This window comes from Cladophialophora bantiana (assembly GCF_000835475.1).
Source record: "Cladophialophora bantiana CBS 173.52 unplaced genomic scaffold supercont1.2, whole genome shotgun sequence".
Classification (NCBI taxonomy): domain Eukaryota; kingdom Fungi; phylum Ascomycota; class Eurotiomycetes; order Chaetothyriales; family Herpotrichiellaceae; genus Cladophialophora; species Cladophialophora bantiana.
In genome coordinates, this window is record NW_015971576.1 from 1,165,562 (window position 1) to 1,185,260 (window position 19,699).

At 52.5% G+C, this 19,699-nt stretch overlaps 11 protein-coding genes across 11 annotated transcripts; 5 read left to right on the forward strand and 6 right to left on the reverse strand.

Moving 5' to 3' along the window:
- Nucleotides 1-668: 668 nt before the first annotated feature.
- Nucleotides 669-1,507, forward strand: Z519_01419 (uncharacterized protein; the record flags this gene model as incomplete). The annotated part of the gene is made up of 2 exons (XM_016759176.1): nucleotides 669-1,036; nucleotides 1,090-1,507. The coding sequence occupies 2 exons, from the start codon at nucleotides 669-671 to the stop codon at nucleotides 1,505-1,507; spliced, it is 786 nt and encodes a 261-aa protein (XP_016624504.1).
- Nucleotides 1,508-1,681: 174 nt separating this feature from the next.
- On the reverse strand, nucleotides 1,682-2,020 carry Z519_01420 (uncharacterized protein; the record flags this gene model as incomplete). Its single annotated transcript, XM_016759177.1, has 1 exon — nucleotides 1,682-2,020. One exon carries the CDS (start codon nucleotides 2,018-2,020, stop codon nucleotides 1,682-1,684), a length of 339 nt encoding a protein of 112 aa, XP_016624505.1.
- Nucleotides 2,021-2,401: 381 nt separating this feature from the next.
- Z519_01421 (transcription initiation factor IIA subunit 2) lies at nucleotides 2,402-2,895 on the forward strand (the record flags this gene model as incomplete). The annotated part of the gene is made up of 3 exons (XM_016759178.1): nucleotides 2,402-2,442; nucleotides 2,550-2,697; nucleotides 2,749-2,895. 3 exons carry the CDS (start codon nucleotides 2,402-2,404, stop codon nucleotides 2,893-2,895), a joined length of 336 nt encoding a protein of 111 aa, XP_016624506.1.
- Nucleotides 2,896-3,519: 624 nt separating this feature from the next.
- Z519_01422 (uncharacterized protein) lies at nucleotides 3,520-4,690 on the forward strand (the record flags this gene model as incomplete). Its single annotated transcript, XM_016759179.1, has 3 exons — nucleotides 3,520-3,703; nucleotides 3,755-3,800; nucleotides 3,850-4,690. The coding sequence occupies 3 exons, from the start codon at nucleotides 3,520-3,522 to the stop codon at nucleotides 4,688-4,690; spliced, it is 1,071 nt and encodes a 356-aa protein (XP_016624507.1).
- Nucleotides 4,691-4,882: 192 nt separating this feature from the next.
- On the reverse strand, nucleotides 4,883-5,288 carry Z519_01423 (uncharacterized protein; the record flags this gene model as incomplete). Its single annotated transcript, XM_016759180.1, has 3 exons — nucleotides 4,883-5,021; nucleotides 5,079-5,134; nucleotides 5,199-5,288. The coding sequence occupies 3 exons, from the start codon at nucleotides 5,286-5,288 to the stop codon at nucleotides 4,883-4,885; spliced, it is 285 nt and encodes a 94-aa protein (XP_016624508.1).
- A 1,346-nt stretch (nucleotides 5,289-6,634) lies between these two features.
- On the reverse strand, nucleotides 6,635-7,961 carry Z519_01424 (uncharacterized protein; the record flags this gene model as incomplete). Its single annotated transcript, XM_016759181.1, has 2 exons — nucleotides 6,635-7,443; nucleotides 7,892-7,961. The coding sequence occupies 2 exons, from the start codon at nucleotides 7,959-7,961 to the stop codon at nucleotides 6,635-6,637; spliced, it is 879 nt and encodes a 292-aa protein (XP_016624509.1).
- Nucleotides 7,962-9,001: 1,040 nt separating this feature from the next.
- On the reverse strand, nucleotides 9,002-10,630 carry Z519_01425 (uncharacterized protein; the record flags this gene model as incomplete). The annotated part of the gene is made up of 1 exon (XM_016759182.1): nucleotides 9,002-10,630. One exon carries the CDS (start codon nucleotides 10,628-10,630, stop codon nucleotides 9,002-9,004), a length of 1,629 nt encoding a protein of 542 aa, XP_016624510.1.
- A 676-nt stretch (nucleotides 10,631-11,306) lies between these two features.
- Nucleotides 11,307-12,152, forward strand: Z519_01426 (uncharacterized protein; the record flags this gene model as incomplete). Its single annotated transcript, XM_016759183.1, has 1 exon — nucleotides 11,307-12,152. The coding sequence occupies one exon, from the start codon at nucleotides 11,307-11,309 to the stop codon at nucleotides 12,150-12,152; it is 846 nt and encodes a 281-aa protein (XP_016624511.1).
- Nucleotides 12,153-13,036: 884 nt separating this feature from the next.
- Nucleotides 13,037-14,641, reverse strand: Z519_01427 (uncharacterized protein; the record flags this gene model as incomplete). The annotated part of the gene is made up of 1 exon (XM_016759184.1): nucleotides 13,037-14,641. The coding sequence occupies one exon, from the start codon at nucleotides 14,639-14,641 to the stop codon at nucleotides 13,037-13,039; it is 1,605 nt and encodes a 534-aa protein (XP_016624512.1).
- A 1,302-nt stretch (nucleotides 14,642-15,943) lies between these two features.
- Nucleotides 15,944-16,902, forward strand: Z519_01428 (uncharacterized protein; the record flags this gene model as incomplete). The annotated part of the gene is made up of 2 exons (XM_016759185.1): nucleotides 15,944-16,284; nucleotides 16,380-16,902. 2 exons carry the CDS (start codon nucleotides 15,944-15,946, stop codon nucleotides 16,900-16,902), a joined length of 864 nt encoding a protein of 287 aa, XP_016624513.1.
- A 679-nt stretch (nucleotides 16,903-17,581) lies between these two features.
- Nucleotides 17,582-19,519, reverse strand: Z519_01429 (uncharacterized protein; the record flags this gene model as incomplete). Its single annotated transcript, XM_016759186.1, has 1 exon — nucleotides 17,582-19,519. The coding sequence occupies one exon, from the start codon at nucleotides 19,517-19,519 to the stop codon at nucleotides 17,582-17,584; it is 1,938 nt and encodes a 645-aa protein (XP_016624514.1).
- Between the last annotated feature and the right edge of the window lie 180 nt (nucleotides 19,520-19,699).

Genomic DNA, 19,699 nt, shown 5'->3' on the forward strand with positions numbered 1-19,699 from the left:
TTACTGGGAGCAGTGGAGGCTACCAGGTACCTCTGATCAAGCTCTGATATACTCCAGACGGGCTGCCACATGGCTACCTACTGTAGGTACTAACTTGCGCAAGGGGGAAGGTAGGGCTATCACCACTTTTCGGAGCTTGCTATGGTTCCCTGGGGACCCTAGGTGATGAAGTCATTCTGGATGTGTACGTAAAGGTCGAGAGGTCTCCTCGGCTTGATCTGGCCACCTTTCTTGCATAATTTGGGCTGCAATCACGGCTGCTGCTTTCCAGACCGGAGGATTCGGTACTTGCACCTTGGATGGACGTACTTCGGGAGCGAGCTAGGTATTGAGCTGTGAGAAGTGGTCTATCGGGCTGCTATCTATCTGTCAAGCACGTTTGTCATAACATCTCGGGAGGAGCGTCAAGCGACACTGACTCCAAAGATCTCGCATTAGAGGCATAGCTCGATACGTCCCAAACTTGGGTATAATAATGACGGACTACTCCGGGGCGTCAACCGGTGCCTGCCACTGCCCTGCACTCCCGCTGCTCCCGCTATGTACTTGCTTGCAGGCTCGCATATGCGCCAAGGCGCCTCCTCCCCTCATCTCAAAAAAGACCGGAACTCGCGAAACCACCGAGCGCCATCCAACTCACTCTCACACTAGTCCTGTATCTATCTATCATGGCTCTCCAACCGCCGCATTCCGACGAAAAGCTCCCGGCATACGAGTCTGCGGCTCGCGTTGTACCCAAACAGCATGACCCTCGACAACGTTACCTCGTGAGGCGACTGATCCCAGCTATCCTGACGATACTGGTGATATGTTCCCTGTTTCGTACCGCCTTCGTCTGCCACCACCACTACCACCCGCACCTATGGCGGACACCCACACCTACCGTAGAGGATGAGGCCGCAGAGAGCAAAGTCCCGCTGGAAATACATGTCATGTCCAAATGTCCCGACGCAAGGGATTGCCTGCGCGAGCTGATTGTACCAACAATGATCCAAGCCAATGAAAAGGTGGATTTCACAATGTCATTCATCGGAAGGTATGCTATCTTGCACTTGGCCAAAAATCAGACCGCCGCTCACGTAACTACAGCGTTGATCCCAATTCCGACGCGGTTTCGTGTAAGCATGGACCGGGCGAATGCTTGGGCAACATCATCCTCCTCTGCGCTGCGAAAGTCTATCCCGAAGTCAAACTCTGGCTTGGATTCGCAAACTGCATGATTACCGACTACCCCAACATTCCCAAGCGAGACCTTGTCCAGAGCTGTGCCATGGAACACGGTCTTGATTTCCAGCAGCTCAATTCGTGCATCAGCGAGGAAGGAGAAGGAATCGATTTGCTTCGAGCCAGCATCGAGAGGAGTCAAGAGAACAATGTCACAAGGAGTTGTACAGTCAGGCTCGCGGGAAAGGTGCGATGCATCCGTGATGGTGGGGAGTGGTATGATTGTCCCGGCGGCAGCTCCGTGGACGCTCTCGTTGATGATATCAACAACTTGTATGGCTAAGATGGCGCTTTCCTTCTTTGGTGATGTGTTGGCTCTAGCGATTGGGGCGTTGTTCACTTTGCACGATACCCGAGCCCAACATGAGCGGCTCCCTAAGCTTCATCACCAACATTGTCTTAACAGATCGCGGTATGCAAACTCAGATGTCTTCGTTTGTGAATTGAGCCAGGACGCTCAGATGTATCTGAACATGTTCTCTCGAACACCCCTCTTCATGGTAACGGGCTTGCCGTCTTCAAGCTCAAGTCCAGCTTCTCCACCATCTCCTGCAAGGTTCTCCATAGCCTGCCGCATTTCCTCATCGGCTTCTGCCATGCTCTTGTGTGATTTCTTGAGTTTTTCCAGTGTTTCTTTCTTTTTAGATGAGCCTGCTGTATTGGCTGATTTGGTCCCAGATTCCATCTTAGTATTGGCTGAAGAAGAAGTGAGCCGATTCTGGCTCAGCACATGATTCAGGACGAACGGTCGGCCACGGTAAAAGGCCGCGGAGAGAGATAGAGCTCGTTGCTTCATTCTCGCGTATACTCGAACTGAGGAGGAGGCTCTTCCAGCCTGAGATGGCCATGAAAGGGTGCGCATTCGAGTTGAGGTTATCTTCGCCCCGTGGGGTGACAACCAAGACAACTAAATGAAGAGCTGTCAAGCAGTGACGTGCAATGTACTGTAGATGCCAAGATCGGATATTTTGTTCCAGCCAATAAGGCGCTTAACTGGACGTTCCAAAAGTCATCCTTGGCCACCTCCCAGAACTTCCCCGTTGCTTGCCTCCATTACCTGCAACCTTCGCCTTTACCTCACCTCCGTCCCGTCTCGTCGCCAGAGGATCCCCCGGCCGTCGGCTCTTGTCAGGAAAGGACCCGAACTCTTAGCGAACGAAGAGCAGAAGCAGCGGAGATGACGACACAACAGTATTACGAGTTGTACCGGGGAAGCAGGTAGGTTTCCCTGTATCATGCGGCGCCTGTTGGGATGTTATGGCGTCTATCGTAGAATGACGCACCCTGAGAGACTAGCCGGAGAAGATGTTGACACAACTATGCAGTATCGGCGAGGCGCTTATCGATACAATTGACGATCTCATCAATGATGGCCGAATCGAACCCCAACTGGCCATGAAGATCCTCAGCAACTTCGATCGCGCAATCGCCGAGACACTCGCAGAGAAAGTTAAATCGAGATTGACATTCAAGGTCGGCATCGAAAACTGATGAGCCACCCGGACCTACTGACATTCGCTATAGGGACACCTGGAAACCTACCGATTCTGCGACGACGTGTGGACATTTCTTGTGAAGGACGTCCGATTTAAGAGTGAAGGCGGTCAAGAATTCCATGCCGATAAAGTCAAGATTGTTAGTTGCAATTCAAAGAAACCGGGCGAGGCATAAGTGCTTTGATGAATAGGGACATCGGCCATTTCAACGGTGGTACTCTGTCAGCAGGACTGAACGCGTTATGGATGGCGCATGCCGACTTCAGACATTGCTACAACATATTCTTTGGTCAATGGAAGAGATCATAAAAGAGAACATTTACCTGGAGTTGACGGCTTGATATGGGTTATGGGCGCTCTACATGAGTGAAAAATGATACCCTCCGGCTGGTTAGATGCTACTAAGGCTGCGAGACTGCGTCTGCCTATATCAAAAAAATCTTGCGTTACCAATTCTTTAGGATTCATTTCATTCATAAGCCAACTGCTCGTTCTACTCGTATCATTTCACTCTTAAAAGAAGGAGGGAGTGACGAAAAGATGGTAAGCTGCCGAGTAGAGAGTGGGGCCATCTGGCAGCAGTGGCGGTTGCGGCTTCACCACACACTGGAACCCAGTTATTCATGCTTCGAGTCTTAACCCCCGATCTTAACCCCCGGTCATTGCCTCCAAAATTCGCTCCAACCAAGGAGGCAGACATGCTTAGAGCTCTTTCCAGGAAATGCAACCCGCAACGGGCAAACCCACCTTGAGCTCCTGCATATCAAGGTCTCCGAGGCTGTAACTGTCGAGAACCAAAATGGCGCGCACCTTACCATGGACGGTGGACCATCTTCCGCCAGCAAAGAAAGCACGAGTGATCCCCGCGCCTCGTATCAAGCGCGAGCGGGCGTCCTCACCAACCCGCAGCGAAAGGTCGGCCGACAATGTAGCTGACCTGGATAGTCCCTCAAAGGCAACTGCTTCGACGACGGGCCGAAGTCGTGAGTTCTCCAGAAAACGCGGCGAAATGTGCTGCACTGACAGCTGGGTAGGGAGAACACCTTCATCCTCTCCTATTCGAGGGCCTCCAACCACAGAGTGAGTGCGTGAATTCGGCTCGCAGAGCATTCTTTGACAGCTATCCCAGGCTCATGCGAGAGGGGTACGATGGCGACGACATCTATATCATGGTGGAGGACGAGTTTCAAACGGTAGCACAGGCATATACCGCACATCTCCATCATGCTGAGTACAAGAGACTCGTCAAGCAAGCACGAGAAGCAGCCCCCAAAGCTCTTCCTGAACCTACATCGCGCATGGCCGAGAAAACAAAGAGACGGCTCAGATCCGCCGCCTTGCACAACAAGCAGAAGGAGACTTTGCGACGAGTCGCCGGAAATTCGACTCTCGAAGATGATGAAGATGAAGACAAGATCACCGACTTGTGGTCTGGCACCAGTCTCGCTCCGCTGATGGCGAGGAGCGGCCAGCAGAAGATGTCTCTTGTTGGCTTGGAGGGAATCTCGAGCACTACAAAGGCCGGCATGGGCCTCGCCAGAAGTCAGAGCCACAGAAAAAACATCAGAGACGCGGAAGAAGATGGCCATGACCAAGTCAATATTGCGCAAAACTCATCCTTAAAACGAGACAATGTCGACCGGCTCTCGACCTCCCGTGTAATCGGAAACAAGGCATCTCTACATAACGGTCTGCGGAGCACGTGGACATCCCGAGCTTCCAACAGCAGTGTCCTAGACCGCAGACAGTCTCCAGTGCACAGCAGACCCGAAGAGCGGCCTAAGAAGCACAGATTCGTTGTAGACCTCGATGATTCTTGCCCGGCTGCAACCGTGAGTGGATCTCAAAATGATGGACGCAAGTCGAGAGCAACACCACAATCAGCTGGCAAACCCTTGTCGAAAGGGATGACAGATAAGGTAAAGGACAAGAAATCGCGACTCGAGGAAGTGCCAATGTTCATCATTTAGTGTTCGCGCCAGACTTTGTACGTTATCCTATTTGCATGGTCTATCCAAGCTATTGCCCGTCATGACGGCCGGAAAACCACACGCTGACCAGCGGAGAGCTCCCTGGACAAAGGGGATTTTGTCTACAGTCCGCCATCACGAGCGAAAAGGTCGACTATCTGGAGACTTCTCTTGTGGGATCTCAATATGTAGCTATTCTGCGCGCGGCTGAGCAGTCCTGTTGCTGTGACTGTTGTCCTTCTCTCCAGCGGTGTTGCCGGGTGGCAGTGTTTTCGAAGCAATGTACATCGCTTGGGCGTCTTCTCGAGCCTTTTCCACGAGGATTGTGTTGCTGAGGGTCATATATCAGCAAATGTTTCGTAGGAGGGAGGCGTTTGGAGTCAAGTACCCGTCAACGTCTGTCCCCAAAGTGATATTCTCGCGACGGAAATCAGTTGGGTGTCCCTTTGAGCAGTGCATATCAGTATTCCATTCTGCATCCAATCGCCCTGCTCCTTCAGCAACTTACAATGACGATTTTTCTCTCCTTGGGAGTTCTTTGGAGGCGTCCTCGCAGCTTTCCTTTGAGCCATTTGCGACCCGAGCGAAATTTGTCCATCGTGGCAGTCTTGAATTTCCGAAATGATGGCATTGACCGGTATGCTGCGAAACGACACGCCTAGGTTTTCGTGGAGTTGTGGGCGGACGGGTACCCTTGAGTTGAATCGTTCCGAAATACACTGACTGCAGGTGGTGAGCTAGAGCGTCCAGGCTTGTTTGTGTACCTGACTTGGCCGTTTGAAGAGTAGAGGAATCGATTTTCGTTTGCCGCTCTATGACGAGACATATGCAAAGGAGTGACGGATGAGTTGGATGTGAAACGAAACCGGAAAGGAAAGGAAATATGAGAGACGGAAGAACATGCAGCTCAGAAAGACCAGAAACTAGGAAAAGAAAGATGAAGGATCAGGCCATGACTTGGTGTCGCGGCGGTGAGGCTGCCTTGGTGAGGAACTGTAAAGACACGGCGAGATGGAGAGGTGATGGCAGAATGCCTAGGATGCGGAGCCCTTCAAATCGTCAAACCGAGAGTTCAGAGCTCCTTCATTGTTCACCGACGCACACGCCCACACGCACACGAGACAATGGGAGACGGTGTGCTGTTGCCGACTCTGTCCGCCATTCAGTGCCTCCGAGATCATCACGAACCAAGGGATCACAACTCCTTCTTGTCCTGTAAATAGGATCAGGGCAAAGGTCAACCCTCGTCCTCGGATCGACAACTGAACAGAAGGATATGATTTCCAATACAACCGGCCCGGCACTCTCATGGCAGCACCTTTTGAAACAGTGGGACTGTTGACACAAACAAGACACATTTTCCACCTCTTACCAAAGAAAAAAGCGTGGTCTGCAAGTTGTCTGTGCTGCCTGTGTTCCCAATTCCTCCCATTCCTCGGGTTGATCTGATGGCAGGGGCAAAGGGTCGGGGTCTCCATTCAGGCATGTTGCCCTCGACGGCGCTTTGATTGGCATCTCTTCCAATTACCGGATTCCTCCGAGTTACACGACATGTGGGAGCAAGCGAGGAGGAAGAGCTTCCAGAAGATTGCCCGTTCGCCAGGTTCAATTCTTCACAAGTCTTCCCTCTTTACATAGCAGAAGTCAGCGGGAGTTGTCGGGGCATTCAAGAGGAGGGGCACGAGTCAAGGGATAATTGAATGCCACGCTGATCAATGGGCTATCGTCTCCATTGAAACCTCACCTCGATCGGGGCTGCGTGAGAAGGAATCAGGACTCGTTGCTCAAGTCATATACTCTATCATGGCGGCTAAACAACCGACTACATCTCTCGACGCCCCGAATCCTCCCAATTCAGCATTTGCTTCACTTGGAGGGGACTCTCAAGGGGGACTGGAATTGCCATCGCCGTCGTTGCGTCTGGGAAAGAAAAGGCACCAGCACTCAATCCTGACTCGTATCCACCACCGCGGCCAGCGCATACTTCTCATTTTGCTCCCTCATTTCCCTTGCAAACTCCCTCACATGCTCGGGAACGTTTTCCACTCGATTCGCCTTCTCATCCCCTTGCACAACTCCTTTATATCCCACCGGCTCCCCAAAGCATTCCCACACCGGAATAACACCGGTCCACACTTTGTCCCTGATATCCTCCCTCTTCAAGTCCTTGAGTTCGTCTCTCGGCCCGCCAACCCTGACTTTGCCGCTGCCGCCAACAATCTTGACCCTTAGGATGCTCGTGCTCTGCATTTCCGCGCCGTCAGGCGGAACTCGCGTGTGGCGCCACCGGTCGCGCACGACCGAGTTCGTGACCTGTTCCATGGCCCAGACCTTCTCCTCGACCGACGTCACCAGGCTGGCGTAGCCAAACAGCGTGGCGGAACGGTAATTGACATCGTGCGTGTTGGGTGTGAGCGTCAAGACGAGGCCGTCGACGAGCGTGGCGGAGATGGTGACGGGCAATCCCTGCGCCGTCGTTCCATCACCGTCTGTCGCTGTAGGAGGAGGCGACGACGTCGAATTCTGTGGCCCGGCATTGCGTGACAGGTTCATCAGCCTCGAACTGACGTAGCCATGCAGGTAGACGTCGAGCGGCTCGGCCAGCGATGCCGAGGGGTGCTCGAAGCTCGCGGCCACGCCGACCATGGGTAGCGTTACGGGGAACGGATTCGACGCGTCCGGCGTGTTGAACGAGACGTGCACGACCGTGCTGGTGTTGATGATGGTATGAATTTGCTCAAGGTCGTATGTTGCTGTGTGTATCACAAGAGTGTGTGAGTATGTAGTTCAGTGATGACAATACCTAGACCATACTTTTTTCTGGAAGCGCGCGGAAAAAAGAAGGGCACAAGAGAGGGAAAGTGAAGGGGACTCGAAATACAGGTGCGCCATCGACAGAAGGAGGAAGAGGGGGGGAAAAGAGTAAGAGATGTCCCTCGCAAACAGGAATACAACCACGACCACAACATGACATCTAAGCTGCCTGTCTGTCTCTTCGACCATCGAATTCCAGGAGAGAAGAAAGATTCCTCTTTTGGCGACCTCTACCTCCAGGGGTAGTTGTTTCTTGCACACACAGACACAGGCACAGAAACACAGATACACGTTCTACCTCTGACTTCCTGCCCCCTGGCCCCCCTCTCCCCCGCTAGCTCGCTCACTCGGAAGGCTCACACATGTTTGCGCTGCGGACTTGCTTACCTCGCTGATTATACCGATTGACCCTGTTGACGGGCGTCTTGGGATACTCGAGAGTCCTGCCGTGGCCCATCTCGATAGACAGACAGATGTATACTATCTCCGGTTGGATGGATGGATGGATGGATGGATGGATGGGGATGCGCGTAGTTCGTCCCCGTTTTCTTTTCACCTTTTATCTTATTCAGGCTTGTAGTCTGTGGTCTGTGATTTAATGTTGCAGAGACAAATGGATTTCAGCATGCGAAGGGGAGGAAAAGAAGGAGGATCGGGAGATCGAGAGGTGAGAAATATATGTTATATTGTCGGTTACACAGCGCGTTCTCCCCGTTTCCTCAGAGAAGGAATAGTAGACATTGGACCGCGGATAGATTACCCACAGGTGTATATACATATATTTATATAACAACAAAATCATGGTCACGGTCATGGTCATATAGCGTCTCTTTAGGTCATGGATTCATTATCAATCCCCATCCAGGGACATACAGTATGCACCCCGTTGATCCAATCCCCCTGCCTCCACCGCAAAAGTCTTGCGAAGATACCGAATAGTCGGAGCCTTATCAGATATTGGGAACCTAGACCATGCACACTCGCTCGCGGTAGACTTCCCCTCCTCCCTTTTCCACTTCCAGTCAACCAATCCCAGTTCTAATTATCTGCCCGTTGACTGGCGGGCTCGCTGGGCCGGTCTGGATGCAAAGGATGCTGAAGGGGAAAGGCTAAAGCCGCAGAAGACCGCACCCCGCAAATAGTAGGTCCACCCGAGCAAAAAGCGAGAAATAAGCGAATCGGCAAGGCTCGCGAAGATAAGGAGGTCGTGGGGAACCCACTGTAATATCAAAGTTGACGCCGTTCTCACTTGGGTGTTCAAGGCATATAAGCGTCCGAGACGACTTTATGGGCAAAGGAATCCATACCATCTTTTTCTTCGGCGGCGCGTCTGCTGGCAAAGGCGAATAGACCTGAGGAGATAGCATGTACCCTGTTGGAGTGCCCATTGACGTATGTTTACTATATGACCTCTCACATAGGTCTCTCTAATTCTGCGCCTTAACAGACTATCGTTGTATTTGTTTGCAGACTTGAATGCAACCCGTTGCAATCGTATCACAATTTGACTCTTTCTTGGCTGCCGCTGAGCCTTCGCATCTGAGGTCGGAAACTTGGACTTGCCGCCAGATTCACGCTTCCCGAAGGCTGACCTTCCAAACTTGATCCATGACCGGGCTCATTGGTATCTTCGGAAACTGAGCTCCTCGCTGAAGACGCTGTATTCGACGCATGAGGCTGAGCTGATGGTGCGCGGCCACGCATTGGCCCCGCTTGTTGCTGCTGGCCTGCTCGTTCGCGGTTTAGAAGCCATTGCACTTGTGATCTGGTGCTGAATAATGCGGCGTTGGTGTGGGCTAACTCTTCTTTTATTCTTAGTGTTTCGTTCATTATCTGCATTGAGCATCGAGCGTCTAGATCTGTGAGGGCATTGGACATTGCTGAAATATCATGTTCGAGATTCGACACGGTTCCGCGCAAGGATTCGTGCAACGCAAGGAGGTGCTGTTGTGTTTGAGAAATGGAGGAAGCCTCCGGGTCTGGGGAAGGTGTCAAGGCGCGAAGATGTGCTGGCATGAGAAGATCACGGTGAGATATGGCTGACGGGATGTGATCCCGTTCAATCTCCTCGATGTCCGAAGTCTCACCAGCCTGAGAATGGTCGGAAGGACCTATATGAGGAAGGACACGGTCATTGACAATGTCGTTTATTTTGTCAAAGCCAGCCTCCAGAACTTCATTTCGAACTTTAACCATAGCAAGTTGTTCCTGGAGAGATTGAAGCAGTTGCGACTGTTTTTTGAGGTACGGCGCCATGCGAGCCAACGGACATGTCTTCACGTGATGGTCGCGATCATCGGGATGGAAAGTGTCTGTACAGCCGAATCCTCTGCCGGGACAGAGGTGATCTTCGTCGCCACCGCAGGTATGGCCGGTAATTCCATTCAGATAGTCCCTGGCCGAAATTCTCTGGCCACACCGCTTACACTTGACGCCCGTATTTGGACAGTCTTCATCCTTGTGTCTCAACCAATCGCCTTTACCCAGTTCGATAACGGCGCCGCAGTCGCATTCAATGTGGGAGGTGTGGATGCACTGTTCCGGCACATAATTCTTTCGTTTGACCAATTTCCCACAGTCTTGATCCGGGCACTGAAGTCGCTCATGCGGACACTCTTTCGTTGCGTGGCGCTCGACGTAGCCTCGTGCGACGACCTCTTCACAATCCTCATTGGGACACTTGACTTTGATATCATTGCACATGTTGATGATCAATCGGGAGGCCTTGTGGGCAGTCGACAGCACGAAGGAACGACAAGAAGGGCACTGATTGCGGGCCCCGTTAGAAACTCCTTCTCGATATTCTTTCAGGCATGAGTCGCAGAATGTGTGATCGCATTCGAGGACAACGGGCTCGATGAAAGGGACGTGGCAAATCGGACACATTAAATTGCCGTCATAGTCGGCCACATAATCGAGCGCGCGGAGATCTATGGTTTTCTTCTCAACGTCCCTAGACAGCGGCTCGTGGGATAGAGAGGAAGGAGATCGCGGAGGTGAGACTCGGGGACGAGAGCGAGCGAACTCGGCAAAGAGGGTGTCGAACTGCGACTGAAGCGGACTCGGTGAGGGGGAAGAGCCGTAGGCTGGGGCGCCAGGGTATCTCACATCATCACCATCATCCATTTTGAAAATTGACAGGATTGAGACGACAACCTAGAGGGAGGAAAGAGGAGAACCTCGCACTCGGCAGCCAGAGGGGCATGTTTTAAGAAAGGGCGCTGTTTGGTTGAAGTCAGTGTGTGTTGTTGGAAGTGAATCGGAAGACGACGTGTGGAGAAAAGATTCGTCGCTTCGGGGCTCGGGATTTGATGATGGTGGCGGTTGGGTGACAGGTGTTGTTCCTGGGTCTGGGCCTTCAACTCGCTCTAAGGCCCTAAGTGGAAGGGGAGGGGCACACCCAAGGGGAACCATAGGTGACCCTGGGCGACCCTCGGGCGACCCTAGAATCCCACCTTCAGCCTGCTCTTCTGGCGCCTGGTGCTTGGCAGGTGCACCTTCCGCCTACACGCTCATTCGCCGGCTGCTGCTACTTGCCCCGGACTTCCGCTGCTCTTCTTTCTTCCAGGAAAACAGGCTTCAGCTGACTTCGTCCAAGGGTGCGCTCTATACAAAAGAGCCTCTTGCCCCATGCGATTCGTCCCACTCTGTGAGACACTCTCTACATACGACATTCACGATCCTCGTCCAATCTCTCGTTCTCTGTCCCTTGCCTTGGTATCGAACCCGGGAACATCCTGCTATCACATCCAATTACCCCCGCAACACCTCGCCTCAAACCGCGCGCTCAGTCGACCTCGCAATGTCCAATCCATCCCAACTCCTTCTCCTAGCCGATCACATCAAACTCTCTCTTCTTGAGCGCCAGCGCGCCATCTCGCTAAACCTAGATCTCAACCCTTCGCAAGACTCCAACATCGCCCGCTCATTAGAATCCTTCCGAGAAGGCATCGAAGCCCTCTCCAACCGCTCTCCGGAAGACGAATCGCTGACACAATTGTGGAGTCAATATAATGACCTGTCGCGGCAGTTTCACGGAGAAAGTTCCACAGCGACCGAAGAAACACTCTCTTCACCCAATGATCCGGCATTGAAAGAAGACTTTGAACGCGCAAAGACCCGGAAACCCAGCGATGCCTCGCAACAACAGAGAGCCTCCAATTTACGGAAACAAGATGCGGCGGGGGCACAGAGTCAAGCTGCCAAAAACGTCCGTTTCCGCGATGACCCCTCCCAAGAATCCCTCGATGCCCATGATGAGGCGAATCGCGCCGCCCTCTTCCCTGCTCGCTACACGGACGAGGAGCACTCTCGCGCTCGTACCCCAGACCCCACCGAAAGCATGGACAATCAACAAATCCACGTCTACCACCAACAGGTCATCGCCGAGCAAGACGAGCAGCTTGACCGGCTGGGCGAGTCTATTGGCCGTCAACGTCACTTGGCCATGCAGGTGGGCGACGAGTTGGAGGGTCAGATCGCTCTCCTGGATGAAGTCGACAGGGGAGTTGACAGGCATCAGGGTCGGCTGGATGGGGCAAAGAGACGGCTAAAGGGTGTAGGGGAACGGGCGAAGCAGAATTGGGGCACGACTACCATTGTCGTGCTGATTGTTATTTTGGTGTTACTGATTGTATTGTTGAAATGAAGCGATCTCGGGGAGGCGAACAATGTATCGTGCCTGGACAAGAGCAGGCAATCATGTATAGATGGAATATCGACAGGAACATTGGGCCCTTGGTGGTTTCCGGGGCCCCAAAGCGAGCGAAGCGAGAGCAAAGGGTGTTGTTAATATCCATGGGCGAGGTTTCCCTTGCGAGGCCGATGACGCATTGACATGCTCCTTACTACATGGCTCCTATGTGCATCAGCTGTGCCCAAAAGCCATGAGAACGCTCGATCAGGCCCAGAGAGGACCTACGGATGATACGAATCTCATTGGCTAAGTAAGCGATACCTTTTGGCCTTTCTCGCAAATTAATTACAATCAATGAAAGCGGAACGCGGAAACGCACGCCACAAACCAAATGTGTCGAGAGACCCCTTTCGGCCTTATATGGAATATCCTCAGTCCCCCTAGCCTCAGCATTGCCTTGCCTTGCAGCTATCTTGCTCTGGGTCTCGGACCGGGACTGCATCTAGGACTAGGACTGAGTCTGGGACTGGGACTGGGACTGGTATGCTCTGACTCTTCAAGCGAACGGGTTTCTTGTTTCTTGTTTCCGACCTAAACCATAGCCGGCGACGCCAGTTTGGCGAGAGTGAGAGAGGATGGTCTGTCCTGCTCGCTGAGTTCGCTAATGCAATGCAATCAATGCAACAAATGCAGCTCTATGCTCTACTTCATCGGTCCTTTTTCCGGAGCCTTCATCAAGCATTTCGTCTCCATCAGGCACACCGCGTGAATGTCACTGGTGCCTTCCGTATCTTCGAGAATGGCGCATTCGTTCGTGTCTTCCCACCTAATTCGAGATGCCTGTAAGGCTCTATGAACCGGATTGGCCGGCCAGTTGCCTCGACATCACAGGACCATCACCTCACGACAGCCCCCTTCAGCGTCTGAACTGTACATCTCCCTTTTCCCTCGACAATCAACCACCCTTTCTTCTCCTTGTCGCCCTCAATCTCCACGCCCGGTCTTCCAGCATCAAATCCAACGACACACTCCTCGCTCGTGAAGAAGCCCGGTTGCACACTCTCCCACACTTTCTTCTTGGGATTCAATTGCTTCTCAGGACCCTTGCCTTCCCCATACGGCCAACCCTCAAAGTAGACTGCATCGCCGGCCTCGCTTCCCTCCGGAGGATTGACTAGTTCCACAGTGCGATCGGCGGCATGCGGATCTGCACCTTCTTCCATCGGCGGGGATGCAGCCAGTACCATCGCTGCAGACTTGATGCTCCGCATATTCACAGGCTTCAGGTTCGCCACAACCACGACTTTTCGATTTTGCATTTCCTCTAAGGGTACTAATCCATTCAGCCCTGAGCATACTGTCCGCACAACTTTGCCCGTCTCCTCATCGACTTGAGTATGTTCCGTCCCTTCGGGGTCGCCCATTGCAATGGTGGAGACATAGAGGGAATCAGCATTCGGATGCGCGATCGCGCGAAGAATGTGGCCGACTCGCAAGTCGATAAGGGCGGGAGATACAGGTGCTGCCGGTGTAGCGGGCGCTTTCGGCGGTTTGGGCTGTTTGGGGGCTTTTTCTTTCTTTTTATTGTTGGCGGTGGTGCCCTCTACGGGTGCGGGGGCTGAGGTATTGGATTTGACGTTCTCGGCGATCTCGTGGTTGAGGGCTGCCTTTGCCTCGGCGGGGATGGCTTTGTCAATAGGTCCGCTACTCGATGACGGATCCATCGTGGCCGGCTGAGGTTTGGTGCGGCCGACGACCAGAGGTTTGTGTTGTGCGGGAGTAGAGGTTGACACTGAAGTCGAAGAGACCTCGGACGTCATTGATGGTATGATGGTCAGAGAGGGTCCGACAAGTAAACCTTGGTCAACGCTGTGGGTAGAAGGCAAGGAAACAGGAGACGCTATCAGTGTCTTTGGTAGGATAAAATTTTCAGTTTGACTGTGGCGTGGAGGGCAGATCAACCGCGTGGTTGTACTCGATATTGCTCGTTTTGCCAGGCTCTGGAAGTCCGCCTCCACCAAGGTCGGTATGTGTGTTCTTTCTGATCTGTGCCTTCCCTCCTCTTGCGCAGTCGTCCGGAATTTGTAGGGTTTTAGAAGCGAAATACGTTCAAGGGTGGGTGCACTTCGCACGCTGCGCGCAGGGACCGACGAGGTTGAGAGTCTGTGTTCGCTAGGTGTAGGTGGAGGGGATGGCGCAATGGTCCTTCGGCCGCGCTTTACGGTGATCTGAGGTTGAGCGTGAGATGGCTGACTTCTGAGGGTGTCGATTAAGGTGACTGAGGACAAGTGGTGGGAGTCAGAGTCATGCAGGTCGAAGTCTGATGGGCGTGACTGGAACAGGGACTGGAACTGTGCGGAGTCGATGAAAATTTGAGACTCTGGTGACTCTGTGGCACTTGCACTGGCCTTCGGGCCTTGCACGCCAATGAAAGCAACTACAGTCTTGGATGTAATCAGTTTCTCGCGGATTCTGTTCCCATGCTGCCTGAGGGCATTCATAGCTCAAAGTAAACAAGAAGCTGTATGTCGTGGGAATGTCTTCCACATGGGAAATGAGTGCTGGAGGGAAATAGTCGTCTTTTGGCGCCCCTTTTCGAGCAAAAACATCTACTCCATCATACGCGTTCCGAAACATCCCATTTCATTGCCCACTTGATCGGTTTCGTCCCTCTTCGGGGCACGAATGCACAGACTCTTTCGCGCACTCATGATGATGGCTCTGTCGTCTCGGGGATTTCCTTCGAGGTGAGTGTCTTGGGCAAAGCAAGGGTTTGACGGTCGGATAAGTTTGAATCAAGCTGTAATGCAGATCTTGTGTTGACGGACTCGTATCTTATTTGCTGAAATTTAGCTCCAGATGAAGACGAACATCCCGTCAGACTCCCCGGAATATTGTGAGACGGTGCAGATGGTTTGGGCCGTTTGGGCTGGAGTAAGGGGAACATTGGGAAGAGATATCTACGAGTGACCTTGGTGTTCTTCCCCCCCTGGCTCTGACTGCTTAAAGGATGACCTTGGAGTGAAGATTCTAGGTATGGCCACTGACTTGATCTTCTAATATGGGATATTTGGTAGACTTTAGTAATAAGCTATGTAGAGTATGCCGAATACTCCGTCCTTGTTCTCTATATCCTGAATACAAGCACCTCTGGTGGAGAATAATGGCTCACCATTCTCCACAGAGTCCCCTTTTATTGGTTCACACTAGTATTGCCTGGGATCTGATGGAGCGCCAACATATCAACCGAGTCATTCTTCTTCTCTCCTGGGTCTCTCAGTCACTTCCAAGAAGACCCAAACTTCATTTACTATGGCCCCATGGCCCCCCTGTACTCGGTACTTCGCGCAACGAATTTCGCGATAAAGCAGTTCTCTTTCGAGAGCTCGGGGCAGACTTTTCTCTCTTCTTCTTGCTCCGTAAAATATCCCCTATCATAAGTTTTTGTCGCGGCAGAAGGCCAAATCTATCGAATGCCTACACGAGGCTGTATAGGACTCAGGAGACCAATCGCTCTATGATCACAAGGCCCGTGCCAAGGCTTGTAATGACACCATATCATTCCCGTCACCCGCTTGAATATAGGCCCGATCCGTCGGCTATTCTGTGTAGTGGATGTAGATTTGTCTGACAATCTTCCTAGACCGGGTGTCGGAAGACCGGAGACGTTCGAATACAATGAGTGGACTAGCATGTGGATGGGGGAACAGAATATCTGCATCTTCTTCCGTCTTCCTCTTCCCTCTCATGCGAGCGAATCTACCTGTTCTTTTGGCTGAATCATCATTGTCATCATTATCACCATGAGTACCCCTATCGCCATCGTTACAGGTGGTGCGTCTGGCATCGGCGCAGCCCTTGTCGAACACCTCATCTCTCTGGGATGGAACGTGGTGATCGCAGACATCCACAAACCAAAGCACTCCCTCCCGGGCACTTTGTTCGTCCACACCGACGTATCCTCCTGGGAGCAGCAGGCCGACATGTTCAAACAAGCCTACGCGTGGGGTAAGCGGCTAGACTTCTGTGCGTTGAACGCGGGCATCGATGACCGGGACGACATATTCAATACGCTTTCCTACGACATGCACAAACCGCCCAAGAAGCCGAACACGGACACTTTCTCCGTCAATGTTACCGGAACGTACGCGATATTGAGCATTGGCATCCCTTCCCCTTCCCTTCTTTTTGGCAGTGAAAAGGGCTCCTAGTGACTAACCTTTCGATCTAAATGTACAGATACTATGGCATCAAGCTTGCCGCGCACTACATGACAGCCCTCAGCGGAGCGGCTGGCAAGCCGAAACCGGGTGGCAAGATTGTCGTTACCGGGTCTGGAGCAGGGCTTTTCCCCAGCCCGGCCATCCCTCAGTACACGGCCAGCAAGCACGCCCTTATCGGCCTCGTGCGCGCGCTCGGCAAAAGCGAAGCCGCGGTCGAGGCCAACGTGCGCATTAATGCCGTCTGCCCAGCCATTGTCGACACCGGCGGCCTGCCGCTGGGCCTGCTGGACAAGTTGCTTCCCGGCCAGATTACGCCGATGAACACCATCCTGCGCTGCTTCGACACCCTGGCCGATCTGCGTGACGTGGGCAAGGAAGACTGGGTCGAGCGTGGTCCAGCGGGCGAGACGCTCGAAGGCAACGTTCAGGATTTGATCTGGCATTATCCGCCGGAGAAGAAGCCGCATGGAGAAAAGGGCAAGACGTCGAGAGAGCCTTGGGCCACCCAAACAAAGGGAGAGCAGATTAATTTTTGGTAGATTGACGACCCACCCTCTCCTCCCTCCCTCCCTCACCGGGTTTCGTGTTTCACTACGTACTTGCCATGACCGTAATGAAGATAGATAGACATCTATGACTGGCGACGCAAGTTGTTATAATAAAGATAATACGGTACAGGACTGATCCCTTTTTTGTTTACTCAGAACGATTGCGACTTGGAGAACAGAATCTGGCTTCCAACGAATGAAGTATTTGTATTCTGTCTCTGAGACAGTCAGTCAATCTTACTACCTAGGTAGACTGCGTAAATACCTAGGTGGTCTTGACTCTTCTGTGGGTGTAAGGCTGGGGAAGAAAGGGGGGTTGGGGCCCGTTATGGAAGGCTATCCATCCATCTTACTCCAATGTAAGAAAATGATTGTTCCTTGTTTGTTTGTTAATTAAATGATCCAATGCCTTGGGGACAACTGCTGGTTCTGTTGGTGTGAAAACTCAATTGGGCTGTTCTCGAGGCATGGTAGTACATAACGACGTGTCAATCTTTGGGTTTAGGCCCATGACCTCCGTACTGTGCTCTCCACAAGGCCGCGGGCCAAAGCCCTGCCCCAAACCTACCCGTCGACATGCTATCCTCTGCAGCGAGGGACAGGGAACAAATAACCCCTTGAATACTTTTTGTCACAATCCCCACAAAACCTCGCGAGCTCCTTCTGGCCCTCATGAGTCTCCCTGTTCGCGCCCAAAAACCGGAACGCCGTGCAACCTAACCCTATACAAACAAGTAAACTCCGCGCCGTAGTTCCCAATCACCCTCACCACGAAATTTTGCGCCCCGTACGCCAACGAGCCTTGGTTCACGTCCAGTGGAAATGACTGGACATGACTCGCTTCGCTCGACGCGTCGTATTCCATCTTGCCGAGCAGTGCGTAGGTTGGTCCAAAGGGATTTCCCGTCACGCCTTGCATCGACCTGATATTGAGCTTCTCCCACTCGAGACTGTCCAGCTGTTCAAAGTCGGCCCACAGTTCGATGGTTTTGGGAGTTGACCCTGGCAACATAGAACCAGCGCTGGGGTAGTTTTCAATCACCACTTCGGTGGGATAGATCATTTCTATCACTCTCACGCCTAGTCTCAGCGTCTCATGTCCTTGTTCTTGGTTGTCACCGGGCACAGCTGAGGCGCACCAACAATCTCCCGCATCTTGCCATGGAGTGAGAGCTGTAATTGGTGGCCGGGTCACATACCGCGTCGACAAAAGCATTCGCAACAGCACTCGGCGCGCAAGTGTCAGCGGCTTTTGCATAGTTGGCGAAGTTAGTCGCGGCTCAACCATGGCTCCGTTATTGGGTGAGAAATAGTTGACTTTGGGAATGACCGGAGAGGCAACATCGCCAGACAAGGTTCTCGATCCAACCCCCTTTTTCAATCCTGCTATGTGACTTGACAACTCTGAATGTTGTCTTTTGAGGGCTTCAACGTCATTATCAATCGCTGCATATTGTGTCTCGATTTTTTCGGTTAATCGTGTTTCGAGGATCCGAAGTTGTTGGTTGATGTTGTTGATTGCCGATGTGAGTTTGGACAGGTCATTTCCATTGCCGACTGTGAGATTGAGAGTCGCCGCGCTCGGGCTCCGTGTGCATGTTCCGCAGTATTTCTGAAGAGTCAGGCCAACAGGAGAAGTTGATAGAGGTTCGCAAATAAAATTAGTGTAGGTGTAACATAACAGAAGGCTTGCTCCGCCGATGAAAAGCAAAGCGAAAACAATGCTGGTCATGATGGGAACAAGAGGCGAATTTGGGAAGTCTCGGATTGCTCTACCACTGACCCGCAATAATCGTGTGGACCAGTCTGATATCGAAAACAAGATATTTGATGAGCTCTGTCGGATTTGCTGGACAGCATCTTTGCTGCTGTTCCACGCTTTTTGAACCCATGAGTCTTGCCGTTCTCGAATTGTGACGTTTGGTTTTCGGATCCCCCGCTCGTAATTGTAACTGTGATCGAATATCCCGCTGGGGAAGCTGGAGGGGTCTGTTTCCTTGTCGGTATCATTGTCAGGGGTGCTCCGAGCCACGCTCTCTTCGCCTTCGCCTTCATCATCTTCTTCTCTTTCTCCCGCTTCTTGACCTTCTTCCGGTATCCCATTTCGGCTGTTATCATCCAAAGAGCTGGCCCATGCTGCTACCCGTTGACTCCGCTGTTGCTCATCGCTAGCCACGGAGGCATCCTGAGAAGGTTCGCGGGAAGCTCTTCGCCAAGCCCTTTCGGCCCGAGAATCCTTCTGCAGATTTGCATGAGTCTCTTCGATATGGTTTTGAAGATGTTGCTGCGCTTGTTCGACTCCTGCGTCGATGGTTTCGGCCATTTCCCGCAAGTTCATCCTCCTGCGCGCGACCAACTGGGTGGGTAGCACGGGAGTTTTGCTAGATCCATAGGCATAAGACTGCTGAATTTGCACTTCAGGGAGTCTCGGGTTGTTGACATTACCATCTGCTAGGCTTGGTTGTTGAGAAGTTCCTCGAGTGACTCGCCGCGAGATGACATCCTCGGTGGCGATGGCACTGCCCGCACGAGTCGAGCGTTTTGCCGGTGAAGTTGCACGTACAGGCGTCGCACTTAACGTCCTCGCCGTGGATCGACGAGGCGCCATGTTGTGGTGTTATGGCACAGAAGTCCTGACAGCGATGCTTTGTGCGACCTTTGAATGACAAAGTTTTGGATTGTAGGATTAAAGCCCAAAACCCGGCCGCGAATTGCAGAAGGAACTGATAAACTCTCTCTCTCCCTCTGTGTGTGTGTGTGTGAGGTGGTCACCGCGCCGCTGACCCAT